We start from the raw sequence: 21,530 nt of genomic DNA, 5'->3' as shown, positions 1-21,530 counted from the left end.
GCTAAAAGTGCGAGGCAAACAGGTCTCCCCACTGGCCGCACGGTAACATTACACCACATATTCCATTTAAATTTGGCAGCACGCATCACAGGACGCCGCCTCAGGGTCGTACGGGCGAACTTGACTGGCCCTTATTATTAGCATGGGGCAGATAACTTCCATGTGGAGGATTATCTAAGCGACACCGGCCCTCGATAAGTCAAACGCCGAGGCCTTTCTCCGCCCCCACACTTCACCATCACGGCGCTGAATTAGCGCGTGACAGAGTTTCAACGTCTGATAACACACCCCTCCCAGCTAACACCACCACAGCATTGTGTCCCGGAAGTCGGGTGAGGGTCCGGAATGCCGACCGCCCCCCCGTCTGAGTTAAGTGCACTCCAGTCTTATTTGTGTTGGAGATTCGAGCTGAATTTATGGAAATGAGTCATTTTCTACTCTCCCTTTGATTTCCTATGATTGTGCAGCCCCTTGATTAAAGGCACCACCCCCCCCCCCCCCCCCCACACACACACACACACACACACACACACACAGACACACCCTGCCACCGCTGATGGACAGCTGAACCCCTGGCCCAGAAGAATGGGTGCAGCGGGAAGCGAGAACATGTAGGCCACTATCGAGCTCCAGTGGGCGAGCGAGATAAAAAAAAAGAAGAGTGGGAAGTGACCAAAAAAGAGCAAGACAGCAGGCTGTCACTTCCTGAGCCGGGTGGGCCGGCGCGATATGGGCCCGCGGCGCGGAGCCGCGCTACGTCCACGGCGGCGGCCGCGGGAAGCTGGCTGGACCCCTTCCTCTGCCATTTATCACAGCTTCTCATCTCATCTGCAGAATCCTGCCTGTTCCTCTCTTCCCCTGCCTGAGAGCACGAGGAAATGATCCGGTTACGACTCTATCTCAACCCCCCCCCCCACACACACACATACACCCCCCCCCCCCACAGAGTCCCACCTCTTGCTTTCTTCAGCTGTTATTTTTCTTAACTAAAAAGCATTTATCTCCCCTCCCACCTAAATCCCCCAAACAGGTATCCATTGCAGGAGGTAGGGACGGCCTGCAGGGACAAACGGTGGGGGCTTCTTTTGGCCCGGGGTCAACTCGGGGTCAGGACTCCCACCAGTAAAACTAACAGCCCCCCCACTGGCAACGCAACTCACAATCTCTGAGCTGGGGCAGGGGGCAACTGTCCTGGTAAGATCTATCCCAGATACCCTAGCGCAAACCCCACATCTATAATCCGTCTCTCGCTACAGACGGCAAACAGGAATATCGGAAACAAGCCAGGAGAGTCCCGGATAACACAGAAGGGCCCTGGAGACCTTATTTTCTGGCGGGGGGGGGGGGGGGATAATTTCCCTCATCCCGCCATTGACGTAACGGTTCCCGGAAGAAAGGTGCAGATTACAAAAACGGAATTACGTTACGTCGAAAGAGAAACTTCATTTTTATTCCACTTCCCCCCCCCCCCCCAAAAGTAAAAAAAATGTTGAAAGAAATGAATGAGTCTGACTGTGTCCTTAACACTTAGAAGCTTCAGAAAGTCAAACCCCCCCTTTGAGGTTGCCGGATGAACTTCAGCCGTCAGAAGGCTCTGCGGATTCTTGGTGCATAATGAGTGGCGCTCTTATTACACATTAATTAGGGGGGGTCACGTATCTCAATGCCCGGCATGGGAATCTGCCCCCCCCCCAAAACGATAATGATGAGCCGGGCTGCGTCGCCGGCACTGAGAAATATTACCAGGGCAGCATATGGCCAGCTAGCAGCAGGCTATTTATCCTTATCCTCTTTAGCGGCTAAAATTAGCACAGTGCTGTTTTGCGGGCCTGTAAGCTTCTTCCACTGCAATAGCCCTAATAAAACACACACACACACATACGCACCCACGTCCATGCATATGTGCTGGCCCCCAGCCCGCACCCCCCCCCCCCCCCCCACCGGCTCTCCACTATTTCCACGTAAGAATCGCGGGCGCGAGACAAAGCCGCTTTAGCACTAAGGCCCATCTAGGGAGAATGCGAGGCCACGGAGGTGTTCTCAGCCTCAGCCCGGCTTCCTTGGGCCTTTCGGGAAGACTCTGAGATCTTAACATTGGAGGCGCCGTTAGCCACGTGACAGGGCGGACGGCCCGGTGCGGCCATGACGAGCGCTGGGACCCACACTGAGGACCGTAAACAGTTAGGTGGCTGAGACCGTGCTTTGATGTCACTGCGCTGATTCTGCTAATCTTCTCATCAAAGAGCTAAATAAACTGAAGTGAGACTCGTGATACCGGCCAAGCAGGAGCGGGGGGGGGGTAACTAGCAGTCTGTTCAGGCTGTGTTTGTTTACTGTCACTCGGGGGGGGCCTGCATGCGCCCCCCCCCCCCAGCCCCTCCTTCCATTCTCCATTCCCATCCCCCAATCCGTCCCCTCCCCAAAACACATACCCACCTCCATCCTGCCCCCACAACACATCCACTGCCCTCCCTATCAGTTACGGCCCGGCCGATAGCATATCTCTGGGCGCTATCAGGTTATTCCTGAAAGCTTGGATAGCGTGTATGTGCTGGTCTCTCTCCTTCTGGGCCTCCCAGCTGCTCCGAGGATGTTGAGTAATGTTCATTCGGGGCTTTATCAGCAGATGTAATCTGTCGTGACTCGTCAGCGACGCAACGCCCCGATTTCCGTTTAAATCCGCGTAACCCTCCACAGGCGGCTCAGAGCGCGGGCCAGCGAAGGGGCGTATGTGTGGTGGGGGGGGGGGGGGGCAGGCGTCCCATGGCGAAGTTCAGCAAGTAAACAGCAGGAGAGGAATACCGTCTGACCAAAGGGCTCCGAATACGTAACTCCACACCGAGAGTGCATCCACACCGCAGCCTTGCCGAAACACTTCCCATGAGAGACACCCGCGCGCTTCATGGCCGCCAGACCGTGAATGTCTCCGTTTTTCCGCGCCTTGGCCGTGAGAGACAGCTCATGACTATTATGTTTGCTCTGTGTCCCTTTGTCACCAATCCAGCAAATATTAGTGACAGATGTTAGGCAAGTAGAATGAAGCTCAAGTTATGTGGCGAAACAGCTTGAGAGAGCTCTTTAACATTTATGATTTTTACATAGAGCCTGTACATTATACATTTATACATCCAAATCACTAATGGGAGTTTGTGGCTCAGAAGGTTATGATATCGTCCCTGTGATCAGGAGGTTGCCGGTTCAAATCCCAGGATAGGCAGAGTGATCTCACCGTTGGGCCCCTGAGCATGGTCCTTAACCCCAACTGTCTTTCGCAAAAACATAAACGTCGCTTTGGATAACAGTATCTGCTAAATAAAATGCAAACATTTATAAAATGTAACGGTTATCTTGGCCCTATAGGTGTGTCTGATAATGTCTTACCAACATAAGAGCGTATCAAGGTAGAAATTGGGATTTAGCTACTGCCCGCAATCGTCCTTTGTCACGAAAGAGAAGCCGCGCTCGCAGCTCAGTGAAAAAGGGCTTCTACAAATATCTGGAGAGAAATATAAAGATAGAGCAAAGGCCTCATCATTAGCGAACCATAATTGCATGTTTATGATTCGGAATACGCAGCCCCGTCTGCGCCGAGAGAGCTTTCCTAGCAGATCAGCGTTTCCTCAGAGTGGCGGTTTGCTGCCATACAGCATAGCATGTACCATCTGCCCGTCAGAGGAATGCAGAACTCAGCCAGAGGAGGAGAAGATCTTAACGGCGTGAACTTCTGGAAAACGGAGCCTGGCTCAAGTCCGGTTAACGGCGGTTTTACACGCGGCTCTGCGGTCGAGCCAAAGGCCGGCAAATCAACCAGTTCCCTGGCGACATTCTTGCTCATGGTAACTCTGCCGCAGCAAGGCAACGGCGAAAGGTGTGTCACTCTCTTGTATTTATTTTTTTTTCAAAGCTTTCTTAATCGCTCGAACGACTTTGACGCTCTGCAAGTGGGGACACGAAACGGAGGAACAGGACTCTCCACGTAGTCAGTGTTTTTTTTTTTTTTGTTTTACCACTGGGGGAAGCTGTGGCATTTGAAGGAATCCTTAGGAATCACAATGAGATACTCCAAGCTTGGAACAAACAAAAGCGCAAACAAATGCACAAACAAAAGCAGAAACGAAAGCACAAACAAAAGCATAAACAAAAGTACAAACAAAAGCGCAAACAAAAGTGCAAATGAAAGTGCAAATGAAAGTGCAAATGAAAGCTTATCACTCCTGCTTCATGGCTCTTATTTGCAGCTTCATGGGGTGCTCAATCTGGGCAGCAAAGTCCCAGCCAGCACCGGTTGAGGAACAGAGGAGGCCATGATGGATGGGAATATAGTTTGTTTGCGTTCTTTGTTCTTCAATTTTCCGTCAGGTTTTTTTTTCCCACGTGCCTGGCATTCGGGATCTGCAGGATACTATGCTTCCCAACAACACTGTCCAGTTCCCTCTATAAAACCACAGCCCCACCCTGTGTGGGAACTGGTGCTTATCAGCCTTATCAAAAAAGCGAGAGCTGTCCGTCAAAGTCAAACACTGGTTAAAGTCAACAGGTACTAATTTATGTGCCGTGGGACAGATTTGGTCAGGGTGTAATGGGGGTGTGTAAATCACTGTGTGGGAAGTGACTGGTGCAGGGTAAAGAGAAAATGCACTAAAGCCATTTCCCTCCTGACGTTTCCACATATTACATTCACATAGCTATATAACAATTATAATATAATAAAGCATATACTAGCTGAAGATGATATTATCTTATGTAGTTCTGACATGGTCAAACATTAACTTTAATTACTATGTTTAATCATTATAGTGATTAATAAAATGTGCTCAAACCAGCATAAAAGAGTATTAAACAATGTTTTTCAAAGTTTTTTCACACATAAATGCACCTTGTTTTTCAATATGACTTATTGTCTATGATACTTCAGCCGCCTTCATCAGCAATGTTCTGAATCTAACTGTCCCTCTACTTTCCTTTCAGGGCAATTTTCTCTACCTACAGTTTTATTTTTGTCTTTAAAGACCGTCCTCTCACCACCACAGACTGATCAGTCTCCACATGCACGTAAAAACACGCACTCGTGCACATGTGCGCAACTCCCTCCTGGAACCGTTGGTGAAAGCTTAATCCACTCAGAAGCTATGAGGCCCTTAAGCATTTTGGGAGGCTGTGATCCTGTCGCTACACGTTGGGTACGGCCCACTGGAGTCGCCCAAGAAGGCGGTCTCCATTTGCAGGCAATGACCACAGCATCTCCTTCAGCATTCTACCACCTCCTCCACATTCCACACCAACACGCTTTTTGGGAAAAAGGTCTGTCCTTCTGTCTGCGTGACACCCAGCCTGAGGTCACCTGCCATGTGACTTGGCCGATGTAAACACGCACACGCGCTACCTGCGGAACTGGAAAGTTTATTGGCAGAAATGTGCTGAAATGTGTCTATATTCAAACAGATTTTTAATCCCGATAAGGATCTTGACTGTTTTCTTCTGTTTTTCTTTTAAAGTAAACTGAAGTTGTGACAATAAGCTTCAGGGATTTTTACTTAGTTCTCCATATTCCTAGTCTGTTTTATAAAAACAAAAGGAAAGGAATAACCGACATGTATCTCTCATTAGAGGGGTAAAGGGTGCATTTTACTGTAATCCTTAAAAGTGTGGGGGAACGTCAACACAGCCAGGAAGCAGCACAACATTTCAGTCTACCGGGCATTTTCTCCAATTATCTTACAACCTTCCGGAAACACAAAGTCAGAGATTCGCCTGCTGTGACGCTGGAATCTTGCCGCCTCGCTCTCCCCGCCACGTCCCCCCTGCGATCGGCATGGTACGGACTGATATCCAAACTGCCCACCTCCAAGGGTCAGGGCCAACCGGGACAGCCAATCAGAGAGCGGCGGCCATTGCTGCCGCTTCATCAGTCTGACTGACCTTCTCGGGGGTCCGTCAGTGACAAACTGACATCGGTCAATGAGGACTAATGACTGACTGTCGATCTGATCAATTTGGGCTAAAAACAACTTATAGGTCAGCCTGTTTTTCCAGCACCCCCCCCCCTCCCCCCCCCCCCCCTCCCCCCACCACAACCACCTCGAGACATACTACATGCACGGTACATTTAATACCAGATATCTTGTTCCACAAACATCTGATTTATCACACGGGACAATGTTTCAGACGAGAGAAAATCTTTCCTCAGAGTTTTGCTACAAAATTTGCCACTAGAGCAAGAAGCTTAAAGTAGCTGTAGAGCTCATCTTTCACCTCCGTCACAAGCCTGAGGCCTGGAGCAGCGGGGGAGCGGGGCAGGGATACCGACCCACCGCCCCACACTCACCAGGGCTGTTTGACTTGGCCTGCGGACGGCAGTTCACAAACAGCCCGGGTAATTGGTGAAACATATCTATCTTTTTTTTTTTTTTTTGCTCTTTTTTGGTCCAACAGCACACATAAATACATATTTCACATTTTCTCTCCTTGATATCTTTTGTTTTTCTTGCCAGTCTTGCTGAACAGGGTTACCTCCTCTAATCAGCACAGTGTGAGCTGCAGCACAGGGGCCACAAGCTTGTGTAATGATTTGTTTTGTTTTGCTCTCCAAAGCACGCCGCTCGCGATAATTACCAAGCCAGCGCCGAGGCCGTGGAGGCGGCCAGAGTCCCCGCTCCGCTTCGGCTGCAGCCGCCGCGGATTTAAGCCCATCGCGACAGCCAGAGAAAGATGAGCGCATTTCCGCTGGCGAAACGAACGGACGAAGTCACATGATATCTGATGCTGACGCAGACATCCCAGGGGGAGGTTAGGGTTTGCAGAGTTTGTGCAAAAACTCATATAAATTCATATAAATGTACACACACACACACACACACACATTTTATTTATATATATATATATATATATATATATATATATATCCCCCCACGACCCAGTAGGATAAGCGGTTTGGAAAATGGATGGATGGATATATATATATATGTGTGTGTGTGCGTGTGTGTGTGTGTGTGTGTGTGTGTGTGTGTGTGTGTGTGTGTCTAAGACGGCAAGAAGCAGATGAATGACAGCAAAATACAGTGACCACAATGAAATGTGGGGACAAGCACAGTGAGTGAGGGAGAGAAAGAGAGGAGCACAGTGAGGGGGGAGAAAAAGTGAGAGAAAATACAGTGAGAAAGAGTACGGTAAGAGAGGGAGAGAGTGAGAGAGGGAAAGAAAGAAAGAAAGAAAGAAAGAAAGAAAGAAAGAAAGAAACCAGTGAGAGAGGTAAAAGATAGAGAGAGGACTGTGAGATGGGTGAGAAGGAGAGATAGAAAAACAGAGGGAGCACAGTGAAAAAAAATGAGTTAAAGGAATGGGGGAGAATAAGCACAGTGGGGGGGGCAGGGCTGCTCCAGCACAGTAATGCTCCCTGCGGCCCGGAATGCTGTGTGACTTCCCTCGCCTCTCTCGGACCTGGCAGCTGGGGACAGCAGAGAGGGACAACCCCGCGAGGGGGCCACCAGCGTTTGGGAGATTCAGCAGGAGCGAGCACACCCCCCCCCTCCCCCCACATCCCCCCCACCCGCGGCCTGGGCACGCTCGAGCAGAGCAGGACAGCCATATTTATTAGGTGTGCTTGGCTAGGCAGTGGAGAGACCGACTACAGTATCGGGAGTGAGGACAGCAAGAAGGAGGGAAGACAGAGAAAGAGAGAAAGAGAGAACAGGGGAGGGTGGCAGGCATGGGAAAAGGGCAGCAATGCTGGAAAGGAGCAGGTACAGCATTCCGAATGGGAATAACACTGGGAACACAGCGATCCTGAGGAATATCGTAAGCCGACAGTAAAGCCTGGCTTTCTCACTCCCATCCTTGATCATTAAAAAATACCTATATCATGTGATTATATAGTATTATATGCTGTGCATAAATACAAGTGAAGTATATTTTGACATCTAGAATCACATTTTGACTTTTATCCAATGAGAATTTGCAGCATCCTCTTACGTGCCCACAAACACTCATCCTCAGTGCACACACTTGCTGTGCCCCCCGCAGGCCACGAAAAGACGCCGTCTCAGAACCGCACCACGGCACACCTCCCACTGCCCCCCAGGGTGGGTCTGACCCACCGGGGGGAGAACGGCGGCCATGCCGACAGCAGGGCGGCGCTCTGAGTCGCGGCGGTAATTAGAAATACTTGAAAAATGAAGTGTCAGTTCGGTCAATAAAGAGCAAAGGTCAGGCCCGGCCTAGACCTGAGAAAAAAAAAAAGCACACAGAAAATGGGCTCATTAAGACGTCCAATGAGACGCGAGCTCCTCCTTCGAGCCATTAGCGGGGCTGGGAGGGCCATGTCGCTGCTCTCCCTCGCCGTGTGTAAATCGCTGCTCACTCAACCAGAGCATAATGTGCTTCTTTCTGCTCTCCTACAGCCGGCTGCTGGCAGCCGAGTCCTCTGCCTTACCACCCCGACACCCCCATCAATAATAGATGAGGCAGCTCTCTGCTGCCGCTTTCTCCAGGGCCGTTCAGCGATACGGAAAACGGCGTTCGTAACACACGCGAAAAAGGCCCGACTACAAATGCGTGCGGCAGATACAAAAATCGCCGTTTCCCAGTTGTATCATATGCACAAAAATCACGCAAAGTGGGATCTTGCCCTGTTTCCTTGCTGGTAGGGTCTCACTTTTCGCCTGACGTTCCCAAGCCCCGTGATTAAAAAAGCTGTCCGGAAAACTGAATCTGGGGCTCCGTACAGGTTCGACAGGTTCAGTGAGTGCAAGGGCATCTTCACTACGCTGTCCGACGCTGCAAGGGCCCGAGCTCGCATGGCGAGGGACAGAAAGTCGCGGCCCAGAGCAGCTTCGTCGCTGACGATTCACAGACCCCTCAGTTCCCCCTGGCAGAGCATGGCTCCTTACCTTGCTCGCTGCTGTTGTCCCCGCTGTGAGACGTGTGTCCTCCGCTGGAGGGACCCGGCGTGCCTCCTGAACGTATGGACGCTGTGTCGTCATGGTCTCTGTTCCACGAGGTCTGAGGGGAGGGAAGGCAGGCGGTCAGGCGCGCTCGCATGCGGTCAAACGGCGTCATGCGGTCAGACTCAGTTGCATGCGTTAAGCCCCTCAGCCATGGGTCTAGCTCTGGCTGGAGGTAAAGTCAGCGCCGAAAAGAACATCCTCCTGCCTGACTCCCCCACCCCACCGCTGCACGCTGCCTCACCCCAACAAAAATTCGCCCTCTTCCATCTGCCCAAGGCAACCTGGGAAGGGCCCTCACATCTCAGCTCACGATTTGCGGAAGATTCCCCGGCCCCTGCATAAAGGAACCCCCCACCCAGCTTGCTTTTGACCAGAGAGCGAGAGAGGGAGAATTCGGCCAATGACATTACCAGGGAAAAGCAAGCCATGGTGCGAGGGGTACGGCGTGATGTCACAGTGAGAGCGATCCTGAAAGCGGCAAGGGCCGATGTGAGCGCTGGTCGCTCTGCCCAAGCCTTTATACCTCTGAGAAGTGCGGGGTGTGGGCCGGGCCCGGCCGGACCTTGTGCCTCTCCGGTGAATCGAACAAGAAAGGGATTAAAAAAAGAGGAGGAGCGGCGCCCCCATTGACGATGGAGTTGAGGGCCTGTAGTGGCCCTACAGTGTCAGCTGTTTGCCGAATGGTTTGCGGCAAATGTAGAAGACATGAGGATAATGAGCAGAGTGCCGAACAATGCCCCCCCGGCCGGCCCCGGCACTCAGCCACGCGGTGCACCCCCCCACCACCATTCAGCGCCAAACAGATGTTGCCTCTTATCACCGGCAAAGAGGAGTGCGGCAAATTCACCCGCGGGCACACTGCCGCCATCGAAGGGATCGCACGCATGTGTATGTGTGTATACGCACATGAAGGCCTTTTGTGTGGGTTTTTGATCGTGCATGCGTGTGTGTCGGGGGGGGGGGGTAAAGGGGTGTTAGTGTTTGTTTTTCATCTCAGTAGCGCTAACTGAAACATGGACAGAGGCAGAGCCTCACTGTCGGCTGGGGAAATGCGGAAAACTGACAAATTAGCTCTAAATAGGCCACTTCTGCGAAGAGTTTCTCTAAACGCCTGACCGTCAATTCAATCAAAAATACGCAACACAACTAGCGACACGTAGGACCCGTGGTTCGATAATCCCATGGCCAAGCGGGACAAGGCCTGGACACCTCACCCGGAATTCGATCTCCATGCTGCTCTGTGCTGCAAAGTGACTTTTAGGAAATGCTGAAGAGCTCCGTCGCCCCCCTCCCCGAAGATAAACGCTCCACAAACAAACATGAAAACAAACAGTAAATATGCATCAGTGTGCTGTCATACCAGGCGACCGGCGTCATGCGGTGCGCAATGTGCTGGGGGGGGCAGCAAATGGTTAAAGCTTGACTGCCAGCTTCTATAACTCGCTGAGAAAAACGGGGAGGTATGGGTGGTGGGGGGGGGGGGGACTGTTTATTCAGAGCTTTGTTAAAAAAGAACGGTACAGCACCCCAGAGACACAGCACGCCAGGCACCAGTAGCTGACGCGCTAAGGGATGCCGCCTTTCTCTCTCTCCTCGCCATCCTCCCGCTACGTGACACAGATCCCACTTGAAAATACAATTAGACTGAGAAAACAGCAAACTACTGCATGAACTGTAATTGAAGAAAAGGAGGGCGAGGCAGGCGGGAAGGTGCCGGCCGGGGACCCCGGGGGCCCGAGGCGGGCCCCGCCATCCAGAGAGTGACATCTCCAGGGTGCACTCAGTCTATTTATAATACCCCCAACACTTTGGCTGAGCACTGATCCGGCTCAAAATTAATAGAAAACAGCTTGATGGGACGATGCCAAATCTCAGGCTCTCGCCACCGTGTGTGTCTGTATATATAGATATATATATATAACGTGAGATATCCATAAATATAAAAGAAGACAGGTTAGGTGGTGGCACAGAAAGAGACTGCGGGAGTTTTATATATATATATATATATATTGATAAGTGTGTTTAGTTGTTTTGGGGGGTTGGGGTGTTAAAAACTGTAGTTGAATGGTGTTCCTATACACGTCTGATACATTCACTGTCCCCCTAATGAGCTGCTTTGGATTTCGTTCACTCCCCCCCCCTTCTCTCTCTCTCTCTTTCACTCACCCCCACTTTGATGCCCCCCCCCACCCCAATCCCAAACTACAACCTTCGTGTCATTCTCCCCCCTCGGTTCAGGATGAAGATTGATTCACCGCTTAATTGTTGAGTAAATTCAATTTCCCACATTCTGTGCTGTGCGGGTTTTCCTTGTTTTTTGTTTCCTCTTTGCTAAAGTCCAAATATGCAGCGGCAGGTCGATGCTCGGGGGGGGGGGGGGGGGGGCGTGGGGGGGTGGGGGGGGGGCGTGGGGGGGGTGGGGGGGAGGTGCGTTTGCCATCAACACCTAGCCTTCCCCTTTCCATTTACATTTTCCTCCCGCCACTTAATTTGCCGTGACGAGATTTTCCTTGCTGGAAATTCTGATTCCGAGGCATTCCGATTCAGCGCGTCCTCATAGAGGCGGCTCTTAGCGTAGATGGGGGGCCTTTTTTGGCAGAAGTAGCACACTAACCCGCCCCCCTGCCGTATTAAACAGGCACTCATGCAAGAAATGCTGCATCGCCGATTCACTCCTAATAGCAACAGGGATGGTGTCTGCATGCTGGACGTTACTCTTTGCTTTAACGACCCTTAGTGAAGGAGCTATATCAATTGTGTGGCACAAACACGTGTGTGCTGTACGTGCCTGTGCCAGTGGGTCATGTTAAATTAAAAACTGTGCCCCCTCTGTGATTGTAGAGCTGTTAAATCTGGCTTGGGTCTGAGGCCTACACACACACACACATACAGCCTGTCCCGCTCCCTTGGTCTCAGCCCTTGTTTATTTTGTCCTCTCCACCACCAGGAGAAGGGGGGGCAACTCTCTTCCACACTGACAGGAATCCCAGCAGCCGTTACTGAACACAGTGAGAGCTAAATATTTGGAGGGGGGGGGGGATCACGTGATCATAATACATAATACAAATACTCAGCCCCAACAGCAGCCATGTCATGCTGAGTCTTGCAGGCCCCCCCAAACAGAATGATCGTTAACAATCAGGCATGAGTTTAGATGGCCGTCTCAGGCTGAAGGACCCGAACCTTCTCAGCCCTGCATCGAATGCCACTTGTTGCTAATCCCAACATTTAAAAGTCTGCTCATGCTGTTTCAATTAGTCAGACGTTGCAATATTTTGTAGCAGGTTAAGAATATATATAAAAAAAGAACTTTAGTAAATCTATACTGCTGTACGACCTATAATGCAGTGTCTTTTGTAAATTTATATACAGATATTTGGGTACGTAGTTTATTAAAATGTCTTGTAAGGACACTGAAGCTGTGCAATGTGTCATTTTTCTGAAGTGATCTCACATTCAAATAAGTTTTTCGTTTTCTGAAATAAACATCCCCCCCCCTCCCCCCACACGTTACTGAGCGCGCTCCGCTTCTCCTTGGATTATTAGGCAGGGAGAAAAGCTCTCCTGCATTGTCAACAAGTTGTAATCCTTCGTGAAATTTGCGCAACCGTGCACATTCTTTAACATCAGAACGCAGGAACCTCGCGGCCCCTTTTGTTTAAGCCGGATCAGTGTCCCCCGACGTCACACCACGAGCAGCGGCGTGTGACAGACTGCGGACAACAATGCATCGACAAGACACAACAGCTGTAAACAACAACACTAAGAGAGAGATGCTGTCAACATCCATTACATCAACGGGATGGTAATCGGAACGAGCCTGGGACAGAAATGCATAAATGCATTAACGACAGCAAAGCAGAGACTTGCGATCAGATGTCGTTCGGCCCATTATCTACATACGAGTACAGGTTCGAAAGTTTTCCTTAAAACAGGTTCTAAGTTCACCTATTATGAGAGGAATCTGAAGTCACTGCAATGCAGCCAATTCAAAGTAAAAGATACTTACAAAAACCTCCGTGTGAACAAATCTTTACTCTTGCTTGTACAACTAGGCTAATCACATAAATTTTATCACATACGAAAGCTAGAATAACGTGAAATACCTCACACGTTATCATACAACTCTGTATGATTCTGCTTACATAATTGGAATAATGTAATGTAGTGTACAATAATGATTAATAAAAAGTGAATAAAAAGTGAAATACAGTGTATCGTGCGATAGGAAACACGACCACTGCGGACGTCAGTGCATAATCACCGTGTCTGAGAACTGAACCGTATTCTCAACTTCGTTAGCTTGTTAAGAGTCGGTTAGAAACTAGGGTAACACAAGGCAGAAAAACCGCAAAATACAAACAAGTTGATTCTTTTTTTTTTTTTGCTAGAGACCTTGATGCCCTTTACGCGGAGAGTCCCAGCCTCTCAGCACAGTCTCGGAGACTCATAACGTGGCATTTTAGCGTAAGAGCTCGAGGAACGAGCTCGCCACTCCCTGCTCTCGCTCGCGACGGCGTGAAACATAAAGTTCTGCCTCACGCATGCAAGCGAACCCGCAGTTAGCACCTGGAGAGGCCGGCGTGCGTGCAACACGATGGGGCAATCCCCAGACGCTGCAGAAGAATAAACACCAAGCAGCAGCAGGGAAACTATCGTGACGGAGATCGGTCATGAAGACGTCCAGGAGATGCGGGAGATGTGTTGAAAACGAGGCTCACGTGGGGGGGTAAAAACGTTGAAGCTGGCAGGGAACCCAGAGCACGCCTGGCTTCAGCCTAGGTCCTTGTTGTGGGGGCGACACAGGTTCCTAAAAGCTCCACACAGGGCCCTCCCCCGTAACCACAGGGACACTCTCCGGAGCTGGAGGGGTTAATCTCCGAACCAGTCACTCCGGCTCAGACGGCACCCAGAGGCCCCACGTGTTTATCTATGCGGCCCCAAGGAGCGGAACCGGCCGAGCTGCATTCGCCAGCAGGCCTCGCACTCCCACCTGTGCTCCTCGGCAGGCTGCCTTCAGCCAGGACGCTACCCTCCACAATAAAGACTTTATTAAAGCGTTAAATAACCAGAAATAACAGCGGTGAGCTGTTTCCACAGCTCCTGGGGACAGAGCAGGAGTTTAATTCAGCCTGTACATTTTCATTGTGGATTTCTGTGTATTTTTTCTATTACTGTTATCATTTATTCTGCAGTTGCCCTGACTTGAATCAACACAGGGACCTCCCTTTTGTTAATACCACCGCGTCTTCGTACAAAGCCCGATTCAGCTTCATCCCGCAGGGTATACTTTAAAAACACATATAGAAGAAGATAACGCACACACTACATTAAGCTGCTGGTTGTGATACCGCTAAATAAGCCCTCTACAAAGATCAGATATCTTGGAACACACAATGAAAACGCAAAATTAAGTATATATTCGCGGTAGTAGTTAGCCGTACAGCTCTTAAAATACAACCCGATTAGTTCCATGTGTTTATCGCCGCGCTGACCCCATGCATATAAAAGAGGTTCATTTGGCAAACTCGAAAACAGCATTCAATCACATTTGTTGCCTGCCGTCCTTTATTAAAGACTGCATGCAAGGATGGGGACTGCACGTTATGTTAATTTAATGTTCCATTGAAGAAGCTTCAACAACTTAACCCTAATGCGGTCTCAAGATATTGTTACTATGCAGGTCTCATATAATGTACGACATTAAGGGCACATGGTGTATGTCTTCATCTCGAAACTTAATTAAAAGTTTCGCTTCCACGTTGTCATTTGTTCGCAAGGTTAAAACACCGTATTTTAAAAAAAAAAATGTCAAGGAAACTTAAATAAACTTAAGGATCAGGGTTATCTCTAACCAAGTACAGCATTCCGCGATAAGAACAAAATCATGATTAGTATTACTGTTCTATAGTATTAAAAGTGATAAAAAAAATCCCTTCGATAACTTTTTTGAACAGCTTGTAATAGCGGTCGCCATGAGGAGCGCTCTATCATGAGAGAAGAGTCACCCTGGTCCGCCATTTAGAGAATAAAAACGAAAAGCTGCTCTTATTTAAGACGCTTGGCCCTCCGCTTGTACCAGCCAGTGCGCTGCATTACGGTAATAAAGTGCATATATTTGCACCGGCATCACTGCACACGGACAATCTCTGCACTACTCCAGGGCTACGCGCCAACTGGCATTACACGTGAAAACACTCACTAACAACTAGTGAACCGTGAAAATCAAGGCAAAAAATCAAGAATAGAAAAAAAGATCGCGCGGCGTCGAAGTGTTTCAGGTACACTCCAGGGACGCATCATTAGTGATGCACTAACATGGGGTAGCAAGATCAGATCTTAAAAAATGCTACACATTGGTGCATTCGTCTCTTTAATTTTTTAAACACACGCATTGTGAAAATAAAGTTGTGCTCACAACGAATACCTAAAGAGAAAACAGGCGAATTTACCTGATCGAGGTTTCCCGATGACCTCGTGATATCTTCACTGTCTGATTTGGATCCACCTTCCCTGTCATCTATAACCAAGTCGATTGGCATCTTGCCCTTCAAACAGCTGATATACCGGTGACAGAAATTGTCACAGAGTTCGTGTACCTATAGAGGACAAAATTACAATTACCACAAAAGAGCTCTATAAGAAGCTGACAAGCGCAACCAGATCGTTTGATGCGGGAGGGGGGACTTTTAAAATAGCCAGTGAGTTGCTTTTGCCATCTTGAATTTAAAATTACTGTTTTTCTTCCAAAAAATTGAGATATCTTATAAAATTGACAGTGACAAGACTACTCACGGGTTACAACATATTCAACACCCGTGCTAAATTCACATGCTCCTACGGATGTGACCATTAGGGGGAAGACCTGTTTGAGTGACATTTAAGGTAAACTGTTTAATTTCGTATTTATTTAATTACCACCCATTTCTCGCCGTCCAGACTATCACACGCCATGTACATACACGTTAATATTGTAGCATGCACCTTGAGCAGATATGTCGAGGAAATTAAATCAAATTATCCTTCGCTTACTGAACCGCTATCATGTTACGATAATAAGTCTTATCCACATACTTATTCGAAATTTAGACCACAAGAACGACTATTATCTATAAAATAAAATGAAAATATACTACACAATTAATTGTGGATTATAACTATCTGCCGCATATAAAGAAATTTAAAGCACAAATAACACACAATAGGTCTACTTCGAAAAACTTTGACAATTATTAAGTCCATGACTTGTACAAGAAGAAAAGAAACTATTAAAAGATAACTGAATAGTACTTTATATTATTCTGCTTTAAGACCCTGAATTGTGATTAATCTGGAAAGAGAATGCACTAGGATTGGTTTTGACACTAATTACAATAGACCAGAAAAAATGATTTATGCAAATATCCCGTATAGGTCACATTTGTAACACGTAAGTGAGTGAGGGAAAATTACCTTCTCCAACTCCAGCAGATGGAACCGCAATACTTGGATTGCTTGAATCATCTAAGAAAAACACACGAACATTACATTCCTAATAAAACCAGCAATGAAGAAACGCCATATTTTGGCATATCATGAGAACACTTTGACTAAAGCATTTATCGATACGGTGTGTATTTTTTACAATTTTAATAATCTTCGTGGAATCTCGTGTGTCGCTAAAATTATGAATGAAGTTTTCATATTTTGTCAGTCACATCTTAAACAAACTCCGCTTCCTTCGAAACGAGATGCGGTTATTCGAATAAATGTATTGCGTATACAAAAATGGGTTGTTTATAATAATCCCGACGGCACAAGAATGTTTTCATGCACATTGTTTCAGCTGCACGTTGTGAATAAAACAGGATATCAAGACGCTTTTATACAGCGTACGAAGACAGTAATTTGAAGGTAATAAATAGTAAGTTGCCATGCTTGCATTGAGTTAGTTGGGAATTCAGTTCGAGTTTACTGGGGTAGCACTGAGATGTGGGACGTAAACAGGAGTTGTAACTGCTTGTAAATAACTTATAACTTTTTAAAGCGGAAAAGAAGGTGCTTAAAAAGACCTTTGCCAGCTACGCAGCGACACACACGCGACAGTTATCTGTGATGACACGATTTTTTACAAGTCGACCCCTTCACTGGCGGTCGTATGCAAAACTTTTAAGAGTTGTTACACAGCATTATGAAGTTCCATTTATAATTCACAAATTGAAACTGAAATCGACTGAAATAACGAAAACTATATAGTATATATACTATAACTAGTATATATACATATACTATATACATACCAAATTGTCCAGTTCCGGATTTGATGAAAATAGGGGTTTTTCTGCTCGAATCTAAAACAAGAGAATTTATAAAATATTTTACCATTTCAAAGATCCAATCTAAACAGCAAACTCTGAATAAAACCTCTCATTTCATTTTTGGCGTTAAACATATGTTGCATAATTCCATGAATCATTTAGTTTCCAATAAATTTAAAGCCAACATGGGCCCAAAACTAACTTAAACATCTCATTTATTTTTAAACCATACAAACTGCAGTTTTAGTATGGCCACAGACAAGATGAAAAGGCAAATTAGAAGCGCCGAACTTATGTCGTTGTTTTTTTTTTTATTTACTTTTTTTTGCTATAAATATTCGTGTAAAAAGGAAATAGTGGGTAAATATAACGTTAAGCAATTTTGCGATTTTTTCTAACCTGTTTAGCAAATACGGCTATATCTTCATTGAAAGACTCGGATGAGCAAACGTCACCTCCCGCAACCCCGGGCTCTCTCGGTGTGCAAGTCGCTAATTCACATTTCTCAAAAATCAGTGCTAGCAGAGGGAAGAGAGGGTGCCTGCAAGAAAATATCATTGCAAACTTCAGTGAGCACACCAGGAAAAGTGCGAAAGTAAAATAGCAGGATCATTCCCATAGTGAGACACCAGACTAACAATATAATTATCCAGCGTTTAATTATTTGCGTAAAACTAAAGCCAGTCGCTTCATAGCAGAAGCCATTTTGAGCAATAGCGTCTATCTGCTCTATATTCTATCCAACCTGATGAGACGAACCATTTTAAAACATATTACATGCATTACAACCTTTAATTTATAAAGACAATGCGACCTTAATAAGGCGATTTCTTAACAGCTACAGTTCATGTTTTCAGTTTTTAATTAAAGCTTGAGAGTATAACAGTATCATAAGAGAATTTATCGTAGGATACATATATTTACAATTAGAGCGCATAAGGATGATACACTCGTTAAAGGTCATACGCAATACAAATTGCGTACACGGTTAGTAAATTACACGTTTGGTACAGCACACTACAGAGAAAAAGTTTCCTTTTTTTCATTTCAAGAGTAAACTTTTTTCTGGCCTTCCCTAGACAGAAAGTTTTCTTTTAACACTTACCAACTGTCTATATGAGCAAACAGCCTAAAATCATTTGATTCACACAGAAAAAAACATTACAAACTTTAATTCCAAAAAGCGCCTGAATTCATAAACTCTTAAATGCATAACTGGTGGACTGGTGTTATAAAATATAGAAAATGACTGAACTGTAAACTACCTGATAAACATAACGTTTTTTTTTCCTTGTATGACCCTGATTCCGACTTTTTATCTTTCTCTAAAACGCTATATAAACTTCATGACTCAATACGTTTTTTTTTTACTTTTCTTTTTCCCATTTTTATTAACTAACACACATCTGTTCTGCGTGCCCCCCTTTTTGTCGCGGGAAGAAAGCAACCCGAAAAGACTGTCACTGAAACCTACCCGTAAATTGAATCTTTATCTCTTTTTAATGCATCGTTGACGGAAGGGCCCATACCGGGCGGTATGGCGTTGTGAGCAGTGTGCGGGTACTGGTGCGCGTGCAGCGGGGGACCGTGATTCAGATGAACAGCCTGCATGGGTCTGGCAGCGTGAGGATCCCCATACATCGTGCTGGCGATTCCTACGCCGTCCATACCATAATGGGATAAATCTTCATACTGCACAATGAAAATCAAATAAAAATAATTACATGAAATGTATTGCCAATACTATCATTTTATGAATTAAGTTTATAATTTTACGTGGAATCAACGCCGACGTCACTCCCGGGACATAGTAAAGAGTCCATCACGCCATCAGTTTTTAACCCAAGCCCTCGTGGTTCATAGGCTTGTTCCAAGAGCAAGACAAAAATACCAGTTTATCTGCTTTTCTGATGGAACCAATACTTTTACGAACAGAGAAGAAACCTTTTTTTCAATAATAAGACTGCAGGAAATAATAAATGATGATAACTTATTAATATTTCTTTTAGCTAAACGAGGGAATGCAATGTACAATAAACACAAATTAAATAGAAGTGAAATCAAAGTTGAATGTAGCTCATTACGTTTTCATTGAAAATGTAAACTGATTAATGTCACAAGTTTGGATCCAACTGCAACTACATAAATATGCAAACAGCAATCACTTTTGACAAAAAGCATCACTCGTCTCTTTGCCATTACACCGAAGATTATTTTGTTAATGTTTGTCATTAAAAAATGTTGTCTTTTTTCCATTTAGATTTAAGGAAAACGGCAGTGAGCGGGGAGTCGGCGCTGATATAGCCGTTTTGGATGTCCACGGATGGGCCCATATATCTAGAATTATATCTGAAAGCGGGGAGGAAATTACCCTGAAAGTGGCAAAAATAATTAACACGTTTATGCAATGAAACAGTGAAGGTGTCAAAGCCTTCTGCAGATCTTACGGCTTCGGTCTCACCTTCACGAGCACGCGATTTAAGTAAAGTTTTCATAGGTACTAATTTGTCTTAAAATACCTATTAGCTTAATTTAAGATCCAAATGGATTTAACATTTATTTATGTAACAAAAATAACATTAACTCTGTACTATAACTGCAGCATACTTATTGACGTAACCAAGTATAAGTTAGTTGCACATGGAAAAAAATATTCAAAAATGATGTTTTTTTTATCGTTCAGATCCTCGTTTGTGTTTTTTGTGTACAAACGCAATAAGATTTGGCATCAAAGGGTAATTCAGACACGGAGACAAAATTAATGAGCTGCAGCAAAAACATCAGCAGATAAGCAAATTAAACTTAATTATACAAAGTCTGTCCGTGACTGTAAATATCAACAGGATTTTCTCGAAAATTTGAAAAAGTTTTGGTTTGTTCTACCTCAGTATAGTAAATCATCCGTTACTTTGGAAAGACCTATGGCTGTCTTGGTAAATACTTCTTGTAAACATGTTTACCAGGAGCGTTATATGCAAATTAATTTATTTGTACTGTCAAATCTCTTTATTGAGACAGTGACACTATCAAACCCATCTAAATGTCCTAAAGAAGCCATACAAATTAGGCAGAAAAAAACTTTTGCTGTCCACGATCCCATCAGCCACGTTTCAATGCTGAAAAATGTTGAGTTGCTGAAACTTTTCAAATACGTACCCTTTGCGCCATTGGCCTTCCTCACTCCCTCTTCTTCCTTCAGATTAAAATATCTCCTATGAGGCCAGGGTGAAAGAAAATACAACGCACACTCCAAATGCGATACTGAAAAATCCCTTTATGTTTCCTTCAGAAGGATGACGAAGCCGGACCTTCAGCGCAAGTTCAGCTCAAGGCGAAACATTCAGTACGGCGAGTATCTCCTCGGCTTTCTCCAGGACGGGAACAGTGCGCAGACCAAATCTTCTTTTTCAAACCACTATGGAATTGATTCTCAAACAAAACTAGAGAGTCGCATGGCTTTTTGCCACTCCAGCTGTCAATCTTAAGCGAGGTTGTCAAAGTACTGAATGAATGATGATCCGCCGTGCGCTTCCTCTGGTCGGGACACCTTAAATGTTAATACACAGATACATACAAAAAAAATCAAGCTCTCTCGTTTCTTTGATCACTGTCGGCTCCTGAGTAGATTTTTAATGCAACAGTCTCTCAATTAGATCAAGAAGAGGTGGGCTGATATTTCTGGCTTGCTCTTTTTTTCTTAAAGGAGCCACGATCGATGCCGCGAAACGCCCGCCCGCGAGTAGACGCTGCCCGTGTGTGTATGTGTGTGTGTGTTGAACAGTGCAGAGAAGTGGATCTGAACCAGAATGCCAGAACCCGGAAGTAGTGGTGGCCATAACAGGTCGTGTCTTTCGCAAGGCAGTGGACTACATCAAGTGGCTCCTATCGGAGGGGGAGCGCAATACGCCGGAGAAGCCTGCGGAGCCGACGCTCATTTGCAAAGGAGACTGTGCTACTTTTGGAATTCTTTGTTTATCTGTTTTATCAACCCGCTTTTCTCACCCCCACTTTCAGATTTTTTACTATGTATTTTCCCCTTTGTGGTGTCGTTCGAAATGTGGGACGTGACCTCACGATTTTTTTTTTGTTTAATCCAAACTGCCCACTGCCGTCTGTCCTTCTTGAGATTGATGCTCTGCACGCCTGGGTTACGCACCTACATCGGACTATCAGTACAATGTGTGCAGCTTTACACTGACAGTTGTATCACACTCAATCGAGTCTTGCGCATTGCTTGCCCATTTAACATTTGCGTAATTGCTTAGCGCGATATAAATTTGATGCGTCTCGT

The 21,530-nt window shown here is 46.2% G+C and overlaps 1 protein-coding gene across 1 annotated transcript; it reads right to left on the bottom strand.

Moving 5' to 3' along the window:
• Nucleotides 1–8,812: 8,812 nt before the first annotated feature.
• Nucleotides 8,813–21,069, bottom strand: LOC125728539 (homeobox protein Meis1-like). The gene is made up of 7 exons (XM_049005440.1): nt 20,396–21,069; nt 18,714–18,931; nt 17,639–17,780; nt 17,222–17,272; nt 16,395–16,445; nt 15,395–15,541; nt 8,813–8,997 (listed from the first exon to the last, which is right to left on the bottom strand). The coding sequence occupies exons 1-7, from the start codon at nt 20,405–20,407 to the stop codon at nt 8,854–8,856; spliced, it is 765 nt and encodes a 254-aa protein (XP_048861397.1). The 5' UTR covers nt 20,408–21,069; the 3' UTR covers nt 8,813–8,853.
• Between the last annotated feature and the right edge of the window lie 461 nt (nt 21,070–21,530).

Source organism: Brienomyrus brachyistius, unplaced genomic scaffold, assembly GCF_023856365.1.
Source record: "Brienomyrus brachyistius isolate T26 unplaced genomic scaffold, BBRACH_0.4 scaffold295, whole genome shotgun sequence".
Lineage (NCBI taxonomy): Eukaryota > Metazoa > Chordata > Actinopteri > Osteoglossiformes > Mormyridae > Brienomyrus > Brienomyrus brachyistius.
Note: the sequence above shows the minus strand (reverse complement) of the source record. Positions and strands in the feature narration are given on the sequence as shown.

Excerpts from the sequence above, each read along its gene's own strand:
- LOC125728539 (XM_049005440.1), bottom strand. Across the intron at positions 17,781-18,713 it reads GATAAAGATTCAATTTACGG|GCACCCTCTCTTCCCTCTGC; the intron begins GTAGGTTTCAGT and ends ATTTTCTTGCAG. Across the intron at positions 16,446-17,221 it reads ATCCGGAACTGGACAATTTG|ATGATTCAAGCAATCCAAGT; the intron begins GTATGTATATAG and ends TGTTTTTCTTAG.